We start from the raw sequence: 19062 nt of genomic DNA on the forward strand, positions 1-19062 counted from the left end.
ACAACCAGACTAATTAAATATCTTAATGTAATAGCATCCACCACAAGAAAATATGTTTCTTCATAATCAATGCCTGATCTTTGAGAAAACCCTTGTGCAACAAGTCGTGCTTTATATCTAGTAACATCATTACTTTCATTTCGTTTACGCACAAATACCCATTTAAGTCCCACAGGTTTTACACCTTTAGGTGCATGAACTACAGGTCCAAAAACTTCACGTTTCGTGAGTGAGTTTAATTCTGCTTGGATGACTTCTTTCCACTTGGGTCAATCATTTCTATTACGATATTTGTCAACATATTTAGGTTCATAATCCTCATTTTCACGAATGATATTATGTATACGCAAAAATGTTGTCCACGACTACATTAGTTCTATTTGATCTTTTTCCTGTCATGGTATAATTTATTGAGCTCATTGTTGTCTTCATATACTTGAGTTTCTTTAACATTTTTATCATAAGTCGCGTCCAGAACCTTTTCTTAAATATTTCTATTGTCAATTAAGTCATTTCGACTATTGGTCACTTTTCTTTTTTGAAGATTTTTATCCTTTGAATCTATCAGTCTACCACGCTTTTGACGCAGCGCTGGTTCATTTATTGTATCAACTTGCTGAGTTGGGTTTTCAATTCTACATGGAGCATTTGCAACTGGAATATATGACTTGGTCACTTTCTTAGTATCTGTAAATGCATCTGGCATTTGGGTTGCTACACTTTGTAAATGAATTGTCTTTTGAACTTCTATTCACATTGCTTTGTACGAGAATCTAAATGAGACAATAACGATACATTCCATGCAATTTCATTTTCCAACTTCTTAATTCCTCCCCCATTTGTCTCATTAAAATGACAATCAACGAATTGTGCAGTAAATACATCCTCCGTCAAGGGTTCAAGGTATCTAATAATTGATGGGGATTCAAATCCAACATATATTCCTAACATTCTTTGAGATCTCATTTTAGTACATTATCGTGGGGAAATTGGAACATATTTTGCACAACTAAAAATTCGCAAATGAGAAATATTTGGCTCCTGGCCATAAGCTAATTGTACTGGGGAATACTTATGATAAGATGTCGATCTTATGCGTATAAGTGATGCTGCATGCAGAATAACATGACCCCATATAGATAATGGAAGTTTTGCTCTCATAAGTAATGGTCTGGCAATCAATTGTAAACGCTTGATAAATGATTCTGCTAGATCATTTTGTGTATGAATATGAGCTACAAGATGTTCAATATTTATCCCAATTGGTATGCAATAATTATTAAATGTTTGGGATGTAAATTTACTAGCAGTATCAAGTTGAATGTTTTTTATTGTATAATCAGAAACTGTACTCTTAATTTGATTATTTGAGCAAGTAATCTTGCGAATGCAAGGTTTCGACTTGATAATAAACACACATGTGACCATCTACTTGATGTGTCAATTAAAACCATGAAATATCTAAATGGTCCACTGGATTGATGGGTCCACATATGTCACCATGAATCCGTTTAAAAAATGTAAGTGACTCAACTCCCACTTTGGCTGGTGATGGCCTAATAATTAATTTTTTTAGAGCAAACAATACATGATAATTCCTTAGATTGAAGAATCTTCTGGTTCTTTAGTGGATGTCATAGAGAATTTTTAATAATTCTTCTCATCATTATTGACCTAGGATGACCGAATCGATTATGCCAAATAGTAAACATATTTAAATTCATGAACTTTGGCTTCATGGTTGCATATTTTTCAATTACTTATATGTGAGTATAATATAATCTAAAAGAAAAAAGCAAGCAGTGTTTCCAATATACGCTTCTCATGTGAAATGATAAGGGTGCGTTTGGGGGAGGGAAAAAGTTATGGGGGAAAAGGATTATGATAATCCTAGTGTTATGATAATATGTGTTTGGGGGAAAGAATATAAAAGGTAGTGTTATGATAGTATGTGTTTGGGGGAGAGATTATGATAGTAGTGTTATAATAATATGTGTTTGGGAAGAGTTATGATTGTAGTAATTTAAAAAATAATAATAGAATTTGGATTAGGTTATTTGGGTAGGGTAATGTAGGGTTGTAAGAAAGTAAAAGAGAGAATAAGATAGGGTTATTTAGGGATTAAGATAACTCTAATCCCCATTTATCATAATCCTTGGACCAAACACGATTTGACCCAATTTCCTAATCCTTTTTCCCATAAAACTCCACCCCAAACATACCCTAAATGTAATATAAAGATATTCTATATTATTTTTATTGTTAGTTTCAACATGATAACCATTTTGATGTATATCTTTGAAACTCAATAAGTTTTTTTTTACTTACTAGAGAACAAAGCATTACTAATTGTGAATTTTGTTCCTCTAGGCAAAATAAGGTTTGATTTACCAAAACCTTCAATCAAGTTTGTAGAACCTAATATTGTTTGACATTTGCTTCAGGCATTGTCAATGTAGACAAATATTTTTTACTGTTAAGTATTGTGTACGTAGTTGCACTAATATGCCAAGCATAAGTCTTCATTATTCATCTTTGAGTCAGCCAAAATATGATAAATGTCCATAACTCTATTAAAAAAAACGATTACAATAAGTCCCTTGGTAAAATGAAAAAAACTAACATTGAAATGTAAATAATATAAATAAACAAGTAAATGCTAAATAGAGAAAACACTAAAACATAATACAAATATTAGTTTTGGACATTATCATAATTAAAGAAAGTATTTGTTACTCTCATTAACATCATTTTTCTCTTCAGGAGACTCAAAGAAGTCCGCCACATCCAAATGGGTCATGTTGGAAGGGTCAATACATCATCTTGATAGACAAAGTTTACTTCCACATTCTTCCCTTTTTCCTTCAATGAGGCTTGATAGAGGTCGACTAAGTGCTTGGATGTATGACAAGTACGAGTCCAATGACCATTCATATCACAATGGAAGCATTGATTTTCACAACTTTTAATTTTCTTATTTTCTGGAGTCTTCCTTCTATGATCATCATTTGTAGTTTTCTTAAAATATAAATGATTATTACCACGTAAAGTATAATTACTTCTTCCTCTGCCACGGTCACGACCTCGGCATGACTTCAACCACGACCTCGACCTCGACCATTAATATTATTTAAAAATACAACATTCGCTTCAGGAAATGGTGTTGCTCTAATTGGTTGAGACTCATAGTTTTTCATTAATAACTCATTATTTTGTTCAGCCACAAGAAGACATGATATGAGTTCATAATACTTTTTAAAACCTCTTTCTCGATAGTGCTGTTGTAGGAGCATCTTCGAGACGTGAAATGTTGAAAATGTTTTCTCTAACATATCTTAATCAGTAACTTTTTATCCGCATAACAATAATTTTGAACAAATTTTAAATAATGCGGAATTATAATCGCTTATTGATTTAAAATCTTGCAACCTTAAGTGCATCTAATCATATCGAGCTTTAGGAAGAATCACATTTTTTTGATGATTGTATCTTTCTTTTAAGCTTTGCCATAGTTCATAGGGATCTTTTACCGTAAGATATTCAATTTTTAGTCCTTCATGAAGATGATGTCGAAGGAAAATCATGGTTTTCGTCTTTTCTTGACTTGAAGTCGTGTTTCATTTTTTAATCGTTTCTCTAAGATTTATGACATCCAAATGAATTTCAGCATCAAACATCCATGATAAATAATTATCACCAAGAGCTAGGAATTCTAATTTGGTAAAACTTGACATGGTAAAACTATAACAAAGAATAAAGAAACTAACTTATATTAGAAATTTAATAAACATGTCAAACATGCATTCTAAGACAACTTAGATAAGTATCATACTATGTACATGATACAAAAACCAATGGATCCAAGATATAATAATTCAAAACATGCACGTTAATGGACAATAATTACAGTTATACATTACATATACATATTATGAAAAATTAACAACAATACACACCAAAAATGTTAATTTTACAACATACTTATACATAATATGTTAAAACAACATACTTAGGTAAATTGATAAAAGCATTTAGATCATAAAAAAAAAATTGCAAAACTTATATTAATAGAAAGTAGACAATTAAAGTATAGACTCAAATCATATAGAACCCATAAACTATACATAGATCTTAATATAATTGAAATAAGAACCAAACATAAACAATCACATAAATCATAAAGAAATTAAGATGAACTAAACCATAATCTTATTATGAACTAAAAATATTTTTAACAAACAATAATAATGTAAACATAATATGTAAAATTACAACATGTAATATGTATAAAATATTACATTCTCAAACATTTAAACTATGCAGGATATATATATGGATTATTGCATGCAATGTTCACAAATATCAAAACACAAAAAAACAAACTAATATTATAACCTACCTTTTGAAAATGATAAAATTGTAGAGACTCGTGTTGATAACTGTTATGAAATAAATAACCAAGAAACTAAATAAGAACAATGCAACAACACAAAGAAGAATAGAGAAGAAGGAAGTAGAGGACAATTGGACTCAATTGTGGTATGTATTACAAAAGCACCACACACCTCTATTTATAGGATATATCATGGTGTAGGTTACATTATGGAATTCAATGAGATAAATGTTTCAATATGGAATTGAATGAGAGTTATATGAAAATTGTAACCTATGTAGGTTATGGATATCTACATTTATAATATATCATTATATTTACAATATTTAAAACTTTTTTCAACGGTTGTTTTATTTATAATTTTTTAGGCTATTGTTTTATTTATTAGCTTTTCCAATCGATTTCTGACAACGATTGTTGCCAATCTGTAGTTATGATTGTTTTACACTAACCATCGTTGCCTACCTCGAGTCACAATCCTCGATGATCATTAGCCAACTCCTATCAAAATCTTAATAGACAAATTCTTTTATTGTAATTTACAATATTTATCTAATAATAGAATATTAAAATTTTATTCCGGATAAATCCTTAGTCTATAAAAACATGGTAGTTCAGTTAATTCAAATTGAAATTTGGGGTATTTTAAAAAATATAAAAAAGGACAAAGTATTTACATTGTATAGAACAATTCCAAAAATAGAAAAAGCCTAGAGGCCTACCGTGTAAAATACCAAAAATGCTCGATCAACGATGCGCATAATATATATTTGGTAACGCATTTGGTACACGATCGTTTAATTAATTGGTATACGATTGTTTAGATTTTGCTACTCCAAATCTAAACCATTTTTTTTCAAAATTTGGTATACGATTATTTAAATGATTTATTTTTTCAAAATTTGGTATAAACGATTTTTTTCAATATTCTTTATACACAATCTTTTAATTTTAGTTACTCTAATGCCTAACCAATTTTTTAAAGATTCTTTTTACACTTATACATTAAAAAAGAAAAGAAAAATACGATTGAAATAGATTTGGTTACCCAAATCTAAAAAAAGAAAGATCGAAGAATCGCATGAAGAGTATAGAGGAAGAAGACGATAAAAAATTGCACAAGAAAAGAATGGAAGGGCAAATCTGAAATATTTAAAAATTGTTAAATTTATGGGTTTTGTTATATTGGCATAAATATTTCAGTAGTTTGTTATATTTAGGAAAGTTCTTTTTGAAATTTTATCAAATTAACTTGACTTTAATAATTTATAATTAAAATATGGGTTTTTTCAAGAATAATAAAAAATAAAAACTATTTATCCTTTATAGCAAAAGAATCGCGAAAAAGACAAAAATTGTTTACACTTGATTTTGTCGTGTAAATAGTCAATTTATTTTACCATTTTTGGTAATTCTTCACTAAAAAAAGGTATATTCTAAGACTAGAAGTTAATAAGAAATATAATTGAATTTAACAAATCAAATATTATAAAAATTCAAAACTCAAGTGGGAAAGAATATATGGATCGGGAAAAGAAAAATAACACTAAAAATAACTCAAGATACTTTTTAAATAAAACAACCATTTAACTTGTAATTTAGTTTTTCCAAATAGAAATAAATTTGGTTAAAAAGAGAAATAAGAAAACATTGAAAAGAAAGAGAGAAGAGAGAAGAGGAAAAAGAGCCAAATGCGGCAGTCAAAGAAAACTAAGAAAAAAAAGAGGAGAGAAATCTCTCCTAAATGCTTGTTAAAATAAAATAGGTTAAGAATCAATTTGATGATTGTAATTTGAAGTTACGATTTAGTCTCCATATTTTCAAAGTTTCATTCACGTATCTTTAAATTCGTTATGATTTAGTCCATTAAAAATAAAATTTGAGTTGGTTGCTATTTGAATGCATGTGTAAACTTTTTGTCTTGATAAGTTTGTGAATGCAAAGATAGCTTTTCACGAGATGACTTTCAAATTTTTTTGGTTAGATTATTTTTTCTCACAACCTTAAATTAAAAAGAATGAATTTAAAATAGAAATTAGAAGAGATAAGTTTCAAAGTTTTTGAACTTTGTTTTAATGGTTTAAAAAATTGATGTAGAAAAATTAACACTTGCAAGTAAATGAAGGTAAAACTTATATTATTTAATATCTTAACTTTTTGCTTTTAATTAATAAAATCGATTTCATCTAATAAAAGAGGAGGATATATGAATATTTTGTGGTTTTGTCAAGTGTACAATTAGCCTTGATCCTATTTTTATGGGTTGTCGTGAACTAAAGTAGCTAAACTATTTAATCCAAGTTTAAGGGACGAGAAGTCAAAGTTACATGTTGTCAATACCATTTTTTATCACAATGAATTTCTTATAATTTCATTTCTGCTAACCTCGGTAAAGCTAAAAGGTTGGGTTAGAAATGAAATCAGAATGCATAAAAAGAACATTCGTAAGAACCAACATAGCGGTTGGAAATATATATGAATATAAAAAAATATGAATACGAGCCTAAAAATCTAATGACAATGATTTTGAGTTAAGAACCAAAGTTAAATCTACTCTAACCTTTGACGCCCATAAGAAATAAATATGAAAAATATTACACTGCAAGAAAGGTAATGAGAAGGTAATGAGAGAAATAAATTAGAAACCATATTAAGTAGGATTTTAAATATGTCTTTTATCTGAACCCACATCAGAGCAGAAAATTGCTTATTAATTTGTACTAGATGGCAACTCTTTTAAATTCTTGTTAAATCTTAGACTAACCAAACGTGACTTTGAACGGACAAAATAAAAAACAAAAGGAGTAAGAGATGCACTCCAATAATAACCCTAATTATTTTCAAAACAAACTAATGTATTTTTCCAACTAGTTGAAAGATAAAAAGACAAAATGTCTTTTTTTTTTTTTTTTTTTTTTTCTTTTTGTTGATTGATCAACCAAAATTATCTCCATTTTAATCGTTCAATAACTGGTTTGAATTTTCTTCATATTGCATCATTATGAAGTGTCTTGATTTGGGTTCCCCATGGCCACACATATTGTGAGTCACTGTTCCTAAACTCATTAACTCTTTTTACTCTTTACTTTTTGGGCTTCTCATCATTACCAACACAAACCTAAGTCAACTTTCCATTGTTTCTTTGTCGAAGATCCCTTTTGAAAAAAAGGGGTTGTTGAAAAGGTTGCGTTTTGTGTAGTACAAATATCAGTTTTGTGTTATTTGTACTTCTTTTTTCTTGCAGTACAACACAAATTTTAGGTTCTCACTCTGGCTATTTCGGTTGCTGTTAAGATCAATTGAGCATAAATTGAGGATTGTTGTTATTCTGTCATGTAATAGAGGAGTAGAAGATTGAAAATTCATCCATTTCTCTGAGTATCTTGGTTTAAAAAACAGGCAAAAACGACTATCCCCTAGTCAAAACTTTTGATTTTTCATCTATTACGGTATGTACTTTTGATGGGGTTGAATTTGTTGCTTTATTCTCAAATTCTCGTCTAATATTCAACTATTTAGACTTCCCCTTTCTGAGTTCTACTTGCTTGGGACTATAAAAATGTTAGATAGTTGAATCAGATTGGATTGAAGAGTTTGGTTATTCAAATGGGGAACTCAAACATAGAAGAAGTACAAGAAATTGAGACTGCTGAAAGTATTGATGAAGAGAAGACTCATGATAAGGCAGAGGATGTAAAAAGAATTGCACCTTGGACTAGACAGATTACACTCCGGGGTGTTATTGCAAGTATAGTAATAGGTATTATGTACAGTGTAATAGTGATGAAGCTTAATCTTACAACAGGTTTAGTCCCAAATTTGAATGTCTCTGCTGCTCTTATTGCGTACGTCTTTATAAAGGCATGGACTACGTTGCTTGAGAAAGCTGGAATTGTATCCACTCCCTTTACACGGCAGGAAAATAGTGTAATTCAGACATGTGCCGTGGCTTGTTACAGCATTGCTGTTGGAGGTAAGATTGATAGCCAAATGTTTTTGCCATGGAAATGCTTTATTGTTTTAGTTGGAATGTCTTGAATCTGTTTTTTAGCACTTTACTAAACATGGGCTTTGCTAATAAACTGCTCTCACCTTTTATCTATGGATCTTTAGGTTTTTTGTTTTCTTGGTTTGTCTATTTCATAACAGTTGCGTATGATATTTCAGTTGTTGTTATGTAGGCGGCTTTGGATCCTACTTGTTTGGTTTGAGCAAGAAGACATACGAGCAAGCAGGTGTGGACACAGACGGAAATGCTCCTGGAAGTACCAAAGAATTTGGAATTGGTTGGGTCACTGCCTTCCTTTCTGTCAGTAGTTTTGTTGGACTTCTTGCATTGGTTCCCCTTAGAAAGGTTTAGTTCTTTCTTAGAGAAGTTATGTGGTTGAGAACTTTGGATGGCTGGTTTTATTAATGGTGCTCTAAATTGTATTGCAGATCATGATTCTAGACTATAAATTGACTTATCCAAGTGGAACTGCAACTGCTGTTCTCATCAATGGTTTCCACACACCAAAAGGGGACAAGATGGCAAAGTATGCAATCCCTCGTGACTCCCATATCTTATCCTAATCAAATTTTAATATTTAAAACTAAGGCATGTTTGGAAACTATCTGTTTTTCAAAATTTAGTTATAAACACCTCTTCTACCTATTGTTTTAGATGTTTTGTTGTATAGATGCGCTAGTAGTGTTTTCAGAAACAAAAACAAATTTTGAATACTAAAATAATGAATTTTCAAAAACTTGTATTTGTCTTTTGAAATTAACTAAGAAATTAAATATCAAATATCAGAAAAATGACATGATTAAGAAATTTTGACAAAACAAACACAATTTTAAAAATCGAAATGGTTACCAACAGTGGCGGATCCAAAAACTTTATTGATAGATTAGTAAAAATAATCTTGAAAAAAGATGTAAAAAGTGGGGGATTGAACTTGGGTCTAGAGGGGGCTGAGAGACAATTTATCAGTAAGCTAACATTTAGAATTGAAATCATATTAGTTTTTATATACATGTAACATAAAGAGCCTAAAGTTGAGGGGTACTCGAGTCCCTTGGGCCTATGCTGAAATCGTTGATGGTTACTAAATCGGTCTGAACTTGATTTGAAAGCAACTCAGAAGAACATCTTCATTTCTGTGTCAGGAAGCAGGTTCGTGGGTTCGCTAAATACTTTTCATTTAGCTTTCTCTGGGCACTATTCCAATGGTTTTATTCTGGGGGGGAGAAATGTGGATTTTCACAGTTTCCTACATTTGGATTGAAAGCTTGGAAAAATTCGTGAGTGCTCAAGATCTTGCCTGTTTGCATCTTCTTTGCCATACTTGAAATTGGTTCTCTCAAATTGATTGGCAAGAATATTTTGCAGGTTTTACTTTGATTTTAGCATGACCTACATTGGAGCAGGGATGATATGCTCCCATCTTGTGAACCTGTCATTGCTTTTCGGTGCTATCCTTTCCTGGGGAATAATGTGGCCCTTAATGAAAGGACTTAAAGGGCACTGGTATCCTGGATCTCTTCCAGAGAGCAGTATGAAAAGCCTCAATGGTTACAAGGTATACAATAGAAAATGGGACGAAAAATATTAGCAAATATAGCACAACGACAAAAAAATTGCAAATATATCAAAATTTAGATCCAACATATCAGTTGATAAAAGTCTATTAGTGATAAATTTTGCTGAGTTTGTAATTTTTTTTAAATGTTGTTATACACTTAACTATTAACCTAACGAGGCTACCCATTGCAATTACCCTACATCATTTTTTAAATTTGCACTGATTTTTGTTTGGTTTGGTGCAGGTATTTGTATCGATTGCTTTGATACTTGGAGATGGGCTTTATCATTTCCTTAAGATTTTGTATTTCACTGGCTCAAGCATGTATGCAAAAGCAACTAACAAGAAGCTGAAAACATGTAATTGATGATTCTATATATTCTTTCCTTCAATTCGTTGTGCCTGTTCTATCTTTGCATGAAGCTCTCACTACTTGCAGCACTGCATACTAGCTTAATGCGTAATGCTGCAACGTATGCTGGGGAATGATAGCAAATGTGACATTCCCAAGTTCCTTTTTATTAATTGTGACAGTGTTTACATGGATGCAGTTCCGGATGATTCAATCCAAGCTTTTGATGATCACCGACGGAATGAAGTGTTCTTAAGAGATGGTATTCCAATATGGGTCGCAGTCATAGGGTACATCTTCTTCTCCATTGTCTCAATCGTCGTAATTCCAATCATGTTCCCGGAGGTCAAGTGGTACTACATAGTTGTCGCTTATACTCTGGCACCTTCTCTTAGCTTTTGCAATGCATATGGTGCCGGTCTAACAGATATGAATATGGCCTATAACTATGGGAAAGTGGCTCTGTTTGTGCTTGCTGCCATGGCCGGTAAAAATGATGGTGTAGTTGCCGGACTTGTTGGTTGCGGTTTGATCAAGTCTATTGTTTCCATCTCCTCTGATTTGATGCATGACTTCAAGACTGGCCATCTCACACTTACATCTCCAAGGTCCATGCTTTTAGGCCAAGCTATTGGCACCGCCATAGGCTGCATTGTAGCTCCTGTCACATTCTATATGTTCTATAAAGCTTTCGATCTCGCCAACCCAGATGGTGAATACAAGGTCCCATATGCTATCATATATCGAAATATGGCTATCCTAGGAGTTGAAGGTTTCTCAGCTTTGCCTCAGCATTGCTTGCAGCTATGTTATGGGTTCTTTAGCTTTGCCATAGTAGCCAACTTGCTGAGAGATCTTACCCCTAAAAAATTTGGGAAATGGATCCCACTGCCAATGGCCATGGCTGTGCCTTTCCTCGTTGGGGCTTATTTTGCAATTGACATGTGCGTAGGGAGCTTGATCGTGTTCGTGTGGCACTATTTAAATCGTCAAAGGGCTGAATTGATGATTCCGGCTGTTGCCTCTGGTTTGATATGTGGAGAAGGTTTATGGATTCTCCCTTCATCAATTCTTGCCTTGGCTAAGGTTCATCCCCCAATCTGCATGAATTTTTTCTCTTCTAAAAGTTGAATCTGAAAAGAGCTTTGTAGTCTAGAATATAGACAATTTTATGCATATTCAAGATGTAGAGAAGCTGCAAAGTCTTGATAACTTTTAGAATAAAATACAGAAAGTTTCAAGCAGATAGAAATTGCAGCTACTATGTTACTATATGCGTTAAAAGCTTAATAAAATATTTTGACAAATTGAATCAAACTGCGTTAATGACGTATTCTTCATCATAACCTTGCATTGGTTCTCTTAACATTTATGGATGTGTGCTTTTCAATCAAGTTTGATTCTATTTAGTTTTTCATTCACTGCAGCAAATTGTTATCCTCTACCAAGCAAAATTTGTAATACAATCGTACATTCACTTTATAGTACAATTATTCATTCACATCGAAACCTGTTTACCTCTAATGTTGTTCTATTCAACTATGCACTCAACTATGCACGAATCATCACAGCATTGAAGGCGTTTTTGCTGTTTATTGTTTGTATGATTGTACATTGAATACATGTAAAATAAAACTGATTTATATCGATGTTAAAGGGAAAAGGGGCAGGAATTAAGACCACTGTTCAATCATGGAGGCCTTTTAGCTGTCTATTTGGTTGTATGATTGTACTTAGATACATGTAAACTAAATTGGTTTATTTTGATGTCAAAGCGGAAAAGGGCATGAATGAAGACGTTCAATCCAGAAATACGGCAAGATTTTGCAAGATACAACAGGAACAAACTTTTTAATGACAATTATACAGATGGAAAGCAGGCAAAAGATGAGAAAACAGTTGAAATGAGTACTAAAATGATGGTACAAAGTTCGGCGGATCACCAAGAATCTGTAGGATGAGTTTGGACCCTGTTTATGATGAGGCATGAATAGCGATCAATGAACTGACATTCAATTCTATACTTGAGAACGTTAATTGTTTTGTCTGGGTTGTATCATTGATTTTATTGAAGGAAACATTTTGAAAATTGTTCTAATTCCAACGATCAAGCATCCTTAACTGTTATTACACTCGAACCTCACAATTGTATTGTTGAACTGAAAGTTGTAAAGAAAAAGAAAAAAGAAAACCTACTAAACACTTGAATACAGATTTTTGTCAAGTGGAAGCATATTTGAGGTACATGAACCAGGTTAACAAAAAAAAAATTAACTCATGGATCGAGAACAAAAGTTATGATTATTACTCCACCTAAAGATACACCAAGAAGCAGACATTTTCTAGTATTCAAAAATCATTTCACTGGTGCATCCCGATACACTACTCCCGTCTTACTGATGCTACGGCAGCCATTGAAATAGATGAAGGTGAGGATGCAATATAATGCCAATTATATAGTGATTCATCATTAAAATCTGTCACTACAACTTGATTGAGCTTGAGTGAGCTATTAAGAAAGTGAGCAAAAGAAACATCCTGCTGGTTGTTACCCCCGAGATGTACTTCCTTGGAGCAGAAGCCTAGAGAGATAAGGATCCAGGCAGAAGAATTGCACATAAATTAGCAACCGAACACAATCAACCGCTTACTCGTTAAACGAAGTTTCAATCTTCTCATGGAGGGTCACCACCAAATCGTGAGCATCGTCCAACAATTTCCATACATCAAGTTGCCCGGCCATGCTGTTGCACTCCCTTATAATTTCGTCCATGCTGTTGTATTTTTCTATGATCAATTTCCTCTTCTGTAAAACTGAGGCAGCAATTGCATATAGCAGCAAGTCCTCCGTGGGTGGGGCTCGTTGCCTAATTCTGCTCCAAGCTGATTTACCTACACCAGCTCTAATAGCTGCCTGATCAGCCCACATCACCTCCCAAAGGCACAACGTCTGTTCAAATGTTAATTCCCTTCTAAACAGTACCACAACCATCCTATAAACGAAAAAGCAGTCCTCCGCTTCGAGGTCTTGTAGGTGTCTGTAAAGGTGAGAGTCCTTGAATTTGATGATTCTAGATACAATATTCAGTTGCTTTCGAATCCCAACCTCATCAAGCCTAAAGTTATGTCGAGCTTTCCGCATGAAGCCCACAAAGCACCAAAATGCCTCATGATCTTCAGTTATCACAGTGATTATAGGAGAAAGCAGATCACTCATTCCTTGGCAATACCCAATTTCAGGATCATATAGAGCATATGCTTCAAGAATAGGCACTAATCTAGCAGCATGAAAGATCCTACAGGATTCTAGGTGGTCGTAATCTTTCAAACCAACAACCTCGGCAAAATGTCTAGCCTTATCATCCGATACTTCTGCTAGGGATGGTGCGTAGGCTATCCATTCTGCATTTGCACGTACTGCATCAAGGCGAATGATCCGCTGCCATGTTGTAAAGTCTTCATTATTGCGAAATTTGGATGTCACCTCTGTTACCAAGGGAGATGAATTCTTGGAATTGAAATCAGGATCAGTATCTTCTCTACCATCTGAGGAAGGAAATGTTTGACTAACTTCAGGATCCTCAGAAGAATCTGAATCAGATGATTCGGTATTTAGAGCAGAAGCATCAGCATCGGCAATAGCCATCTGTCTAGAACTGTCATCCTCTTCCAACAAAACACCTGAGGTTCCATCCAAGTATCTAAAGTTTGAGCCCTTTTCGTCACAAGAAATAGATTCTCTGGCACTAACCACATCTTCCAAAGTAGGAGAGTCATCTCCATGAGCAACATGCTGAGTGCCCCCCTCCTTGTTGCAGTTCATCTCATCATCATCTAACTTTATACTCTCAGTCCCAAACTTCAGTAAAGATTGGCATTGTTTGCGAAGTTTTTCATATTCTTTCCTGCATTGTATATGATGGGTTTAGGGTTTAAAATGCAAACTTGGAACATAGCTACAGGTGGGTAAAATACTCGGTGTTTTTAAATGCCCAAGGCGCACTAGGGCACAATGGCCCTCTGGAGCCTAGGCACGCGCCTGAGAGGGCTTTTTAAAACACTGAAAATACACCCAGAAACTTATCCAAGAAAAATAAAATGAAATAATATTAGAAATGTAGAACATATACCTCTTCTGAACTCTTACAGCATCTCTTTCTTCTTGAGTACTGCTCAAGTCATAGCTGTTGAAGACACAAGTAGTTATGTCAATACATATTTCGCACACCACATGATGCTAAACAATACCATCGCACACACATTGCGTCAGCACAGCATGTCTAACCATATAGTGTGAAGTAAATCTTTATTACACTAGACTAGTCCTATAGAAAAGTGAACAATGTAAACATGTATACACTTGTTTTTACAAAAAAAAAAAAAAAAAAAAAAAAAAAAAAAAAAAAAAAAAAAAAACAAAAATGGTGAACGTATTATAGCAGAAAGGGAAACCATCCAGGAGCTAGGGGTAGAGACACCGCCCATAAGACTACAAAAGCAATACCTTCAGATTGTTTGAAAAAAGAAAAGACAAAAGAACAAAATATAAGATGAATGCACGCAGAAGAGAAAAGGTTATACAAGGAAGAAGCATAAGAATGCAGCATCCATTTTCTTTATATACAGAAGTAGCTCTAAACCAGAATCCAAATTACCCATATCTACGTTTATATGATAGATACCTATGTAGAAACACAGGCTTTCCAATTTTGAAAGATCAATGATCCAAAACACCAGAAATCAAGTGTCCAATGAGTAAAACTTTAAACCTTTTATTATGCTTTAGAATTGCAGACATACTAGGGCACACTTAACTCATTGGGGCATAGCAACACTCAGACATTTATTGTGGTTAGAGCAAGCATGTACCCTTGCTATTATACAGTACAGATGGCATGTGTAGCGTTCAGCAAGAGAGTGAGAACCTGAATAGGGTGGATTTAAAAAGACATCCAGCTTGCACATATGCCATATGAAGAGGATGAGATTGAAAAAAACATAAGGATGTTGCTGCCGTAATAGCAAATATAATGAACTAGATAGAAAGAAACCTGTATCGAACCACAGCGTTCTTGCACACACACAATGATCAAAAGGATAAAAGAGCAGAGGAGAGAACAGCAGCCAAATCAATGCCCAAGACTCAAGAGTCCAAAATTTATGCAACTCATAAAACATTAGAGAATGAAAATTTTGGATAAATCAACATACCCAGCTAGATACTATCTAGCTCATTCAGATTACATGGCCACACAATAGCTCATATATTTGTGTTCAGAAAGATGATGCAATTTGTAAGCAACAACAGGAAGAGGAATCCAACATTATTTGTAACCAGATCACCAACAGACTAAAGAATTAAAATATTGTGTGACTGTGTACATAATACAAGAGAAGCATATGCAAGAAAACAAGATGAAGGGGGCACTTACACTCCAAGAAGGAATGGCCAGACCTCAGCTCTAATACTTGGATCTACACCCTAGTAGAAATCATCAAATCAAACTCCAATTAGTAAATATCTGAAAGTTATGAAAGAACTTATAGCTCCTGAAATAAAATGTGTGAGACATAGTGATGTTTACTCACTCCACTGCGAACTTTTTTCAAAAACTTAATGCCACCATCTCTAAGTTTCCCATCTGGCGTAAACAAACCCCTCCATTGTTGGGGTGAAAGTGCGTGCTTCCTTTTCTTGCGTGACCAAGGTGATTTAAGACGCCCCCTAAAACATGGTTAAAAGAGCAAAGTCGATCAATATTAATCTGATGAAATAAAATAGCATCTCCTCAGTATGATACACAATTACCCATCATCAATATACCAAACAATTCAGTAGTTAAAGTTGAAAAATAAAAGAAGACTGAAAATGATCAAGTGCTCTAAAAGGCCGAAGCAAACTGGAGATTTAGATAGCAACTACACAATGTGGGAGAGGAACCTGAGCGTAGTCTAAGACAACCTAAACATCTAGATTGAACAAAAAGATCAAACGTAGAAACGAAAAACGGAAGATCTATATGGAAAACTAGGTTAAAGCTGAATAAGAGAAATGGGAAGGAAAGAGAGACTCACCGATCAGAAGAGGAGGAGGAGGAGGAGGAGGAAGAAGAAGAAGCCGGTGAAGAGGAAGTGACAACAAATAGAACCGAACGCAAATGAACCCATGAGGAGGAGGCTGAGGATGAGGATGTGGAAGATGAGGATGTGGAAGATGAAGGAGGAGGAGTAGAATTGGAATTGGGATCCGGAGAAGAGGAAGTTGGAGTCCGTTTAAGAGCTCTCATCTATAGAAAACAGAGCAGTAGTGGAGGCAAAATGGAAATGAAAAAGTTGCGTTGAAAGATTTGTGTTTTGGGTTTTTACCTACTGGCGGAGTAGAAGAGAACGGCGACCACAGCGAGGCCGGCCAAGGCCGTGAAGGCGACGGCTGCATTGGGGCGTGTAGTGGCCATCAAACGGGAGAAGAGGCCGCCACCGACGCCGGCGACGCCGAAGGAAGAGGAGATGTCGGTGCCGGAGGCGATCATAGGAGGAGGGGAATTAGAAGAGATACAGATCTTGGTTGCGTTATTACGTTTGGGAAGTGAATGTAATGGAAGGTGAGGAGGGCATGGGGTTAGGATTAAAGGAGTTGAGAGAAGTAGAATTTGTTTGATTCAGAAAAAAAGATGGAGATGAAGAAGACGATGAAGAAGAGAAAGAGGAAGAGGAAGATGAAGAAACACTGAGAACTGGATTACTCCGTCAACAAGTCTCTCTCGTCTTCTCTCCCAGATTCTCTTTAGCTTTTCCTCATCTTCACGGATTATTACTTAAAACGACGCCGCATCTTCATCCTTTTCCATGAATCGTTACCCAACCCCTCCCATTTGTCTATTCAACGTTTTTCTTCTCATAACAAAAAATATATATACATATACGTAAAATACTCCTTTTTATTGCTTATTTTCATGATCGGGTCTTTTTAAAAATATAAAAAAGCGACAAAATATTTATCTCTATAACAATTTTAAAAACGAAAAGGTATGTATATTCACTGTGTAAAATATCAAAAATGTCCTGCGAGTTTAGATATGACTATAATTTATTTTTTCAACTCTTTAATTTTGTTACAATAGATTTGCTTGTTTAAATTTGGAGATCCAAATCTAAATGATTTTTTTTTTCAAAATTTGGTACACAATTTTTTAAATTATTTTGGTAAATTTGGCTACTCCAATTCAAATAATTTTTTTCAAGATTCTTTGTCCAATCTAAATGATTTTTTTTCAAAAATTTTTATACACGAATCTTTAATTTTTTTTTATTTTTTTTTTACATTATACTTATTTTAGATTTTGCTATTTTTTTACACGACATAAATTTTTTTTTTCAAGATTCTTTATACACAATCTTTTTTTTTACACTATCATTTTTTACACGATCATTTACATTTTCCTACTCCAATCTAAATGATTTTTTCAAGATTCTTTATATATGATCTTTTAGATTTTGTTATTTTTTGTACACGACTTAAAAAAAGAAAAAGAAGAAAAACGATGAAAAGAAATCGTAGCAAAAAAAAAAGAAAAGAAAAAGTAGAAAGACGATGGAAAAGCGAAATAAAAAAGAAGAGGAAAAGAAGAAAAACAATGAAAGGATTAAACGATGTAAATAAAGAATTGAAAAATAAGAAAGATGATGGAAAGAAATTGTAAAAAAAATAGGAAAGAAGAAAGACGAAATCGCAGGAGAAAGACATGAAAGAAATAGTAGGAGGAAGACGAATTGCGAGGAATAAAAGAAAGATGAAAGGGAAAACCTGAAATATTTAAAAAATGACTAACTTTATGACTTTGTTATACGGGCCGTAAATAGTTTGGTGTTTTGTTACATTTACAAAAGTTTCCTTTAAAAGTATTTACAAATATTATAACAATATTTTACCTTTCCATAAATGATATATCATGCTCGTATACTTAATTGTGGTTAGAGGTCTCCTTGCTCAACTAACTACTTTTTTAAGATTCATTTCGCCGACGTAAAGAAGTTCTCTAGAATGTTTGGTAAGTCACACCCTCTAGTTGGTACGAAAGACATTTAGAGGTGAATTTTCTTGATTGAATCTATCATAGCAACCTTAGAACCAATGAGAGGTACCAATTGTTGCGCTCATTCAGGTTTCTGCTTTAAAAAAGGTAGTTATGTACTTTCCAAGCGATAATTCGTTCATGTCTAATAACCTAAGGTCAAGCTAACTAATGAAAGTGCAATGTCTTGTTCAATGAACATTCATCATATTTTCGAGGCAAAGTAAGAGTAAACTTAATGGGAATTAGAAACTGGTAGATCATGATAGACTCATAAAAACATGATATTTACAACAAACCAAAATATTAATTGACACTAGTAGTACTCTATCACATATATTTTACTATATATGAAAATATTTTTAACAATTTTATCAATTAAAATATGTAACCATTTTTAATTGTTACATGTTTTATCCTTAAATTTTGTGTTTAGTTTCAGTTTAGTTTTTAAGGATTAAAATGTTATAGTTCCTAAATTTCAAGATGGTGTAGTTTTCATTTCTAACTTTTTTTTTATTAAATATTTATTTTTTATCTTTAAAGTTAGTATGTATTAGCTAATTTAGAATGATGGAGTATATTTACTTAAGTTTTAATTTATTTTGTTGGTATTAATAATTAATTTAAAATTTTATTTCATAATTATTTTTAATTAATTACTAGATGATTAAATGT

The 19062-nt window shown here is 33.2% G+C and overlaps 2 protein-coding genes across 9 annotated transcripts; one reads left to right on the forward strand and one right to left on the reverse strand.

The window, feature by feature from the left end:
- The first annotated feature begins 7503 nt into the window (after positions 1 to 7503).
- Positions 7504 to 12410, forward strand: LOC103496061 (metal-nicotianamine transporter YSL3). 6 transcript variants are annotated; one of them, XM_008457784.3, is made up of 8 exons: positions 7651 to 8366; positions 8575 to 8747; positions 8831 to 8928; positions 9545 to 9679; positions 9768 to 9957; positions 10205 to 10319; positions 10512 to 11398; positions 12088 to 12410. In XM_008457784.3, the coding sequence occupies exons 1-8, from the start codon at positions 8000 to 8002 to the stop codon at positions 12100 to 12102; spliced, it is 1980 nt and encodes a 659-aa protein (XP_008456006.1). In that variant the 5' UTR covers positions 7651 to 7999; the 3' UTR covers positions 12103 to 12410. The 6 variants fall into 6 exon arrangements, with proteins under 6 accessions (XP_008456005.1, XP_008456006.1, XP_008456007.1 ...); XM_051086889.1 differs by having other exon boundaries at positions 7661 to 8366; positions 8561 to 8747; XM_017046415.2 differs by lacking the exon at positions 12088 to 12410 and having other exon boundaries at positions 7663 to 7842; positions 7960 to 8366; positions 10512 to 11629.
- A 98-nt stretch (positions 12411 to 12508) lies between these two features.
- On the reverse strand, positions 12509 to 17197 carry LOC103496060 (rab GTPase-activating protein 22-like). 3 transcript variants are annotated; one of them, XM_051086890.1, is made up of 6 exons: positions 16679 to 16828; positions 16388 to 16599; positions 15902 to 16037; positions 15745 to 15794; positions 14443 to 14496; positions 12509 to 14217 (listed from the first exon to the last, which is right to left on the reverse strand). In XM_051086890.1, the coding sequence occupies exons 2-6, from the start codon at positions 16597 to 16599 to the stop codon at positions 12960 to 12962; spliced, it is 1710 nt and encodes a 569-aa protein (XP_050942847.1). In that variant the 5' UTR covers positions 16679 to 16828; the 3' UTR covers positions 12509 to 12959. The 3 variants fall into 3 exon arrangements, with proteins under 3 accessions (XP_050942847.1, XP_008456003.1, XP_008456002.1); XM_008457781.3 differs by lacking the exon at positions 16388 to 16599 and having other exon boundaries at positions 16679 to 17197; XM_008457780.3 differs by having other exon boundaries at positions 16388 to 17191.
- Between the last annotated feature and the right edge of the window lie 1865 nt (positions 17198 to 19062).

The sequence above is a fragment of the Cucumis melo genome, chromosome 6 (genome assembly GCF_025177605.1).
Source record: "Cucumis melo cultivar AY chromosome 6, USDA_Cmelo_AY_1.0, whole genome shotgun sequence".
Taxonomy (NCBI): domain Eukaryota; kingdom Viridiplantae; phylum Streptophyta; class Magnoliopsida; order Cucurbitales; family Cucurbitaceae; genus Cucumis; species Cucumis melo.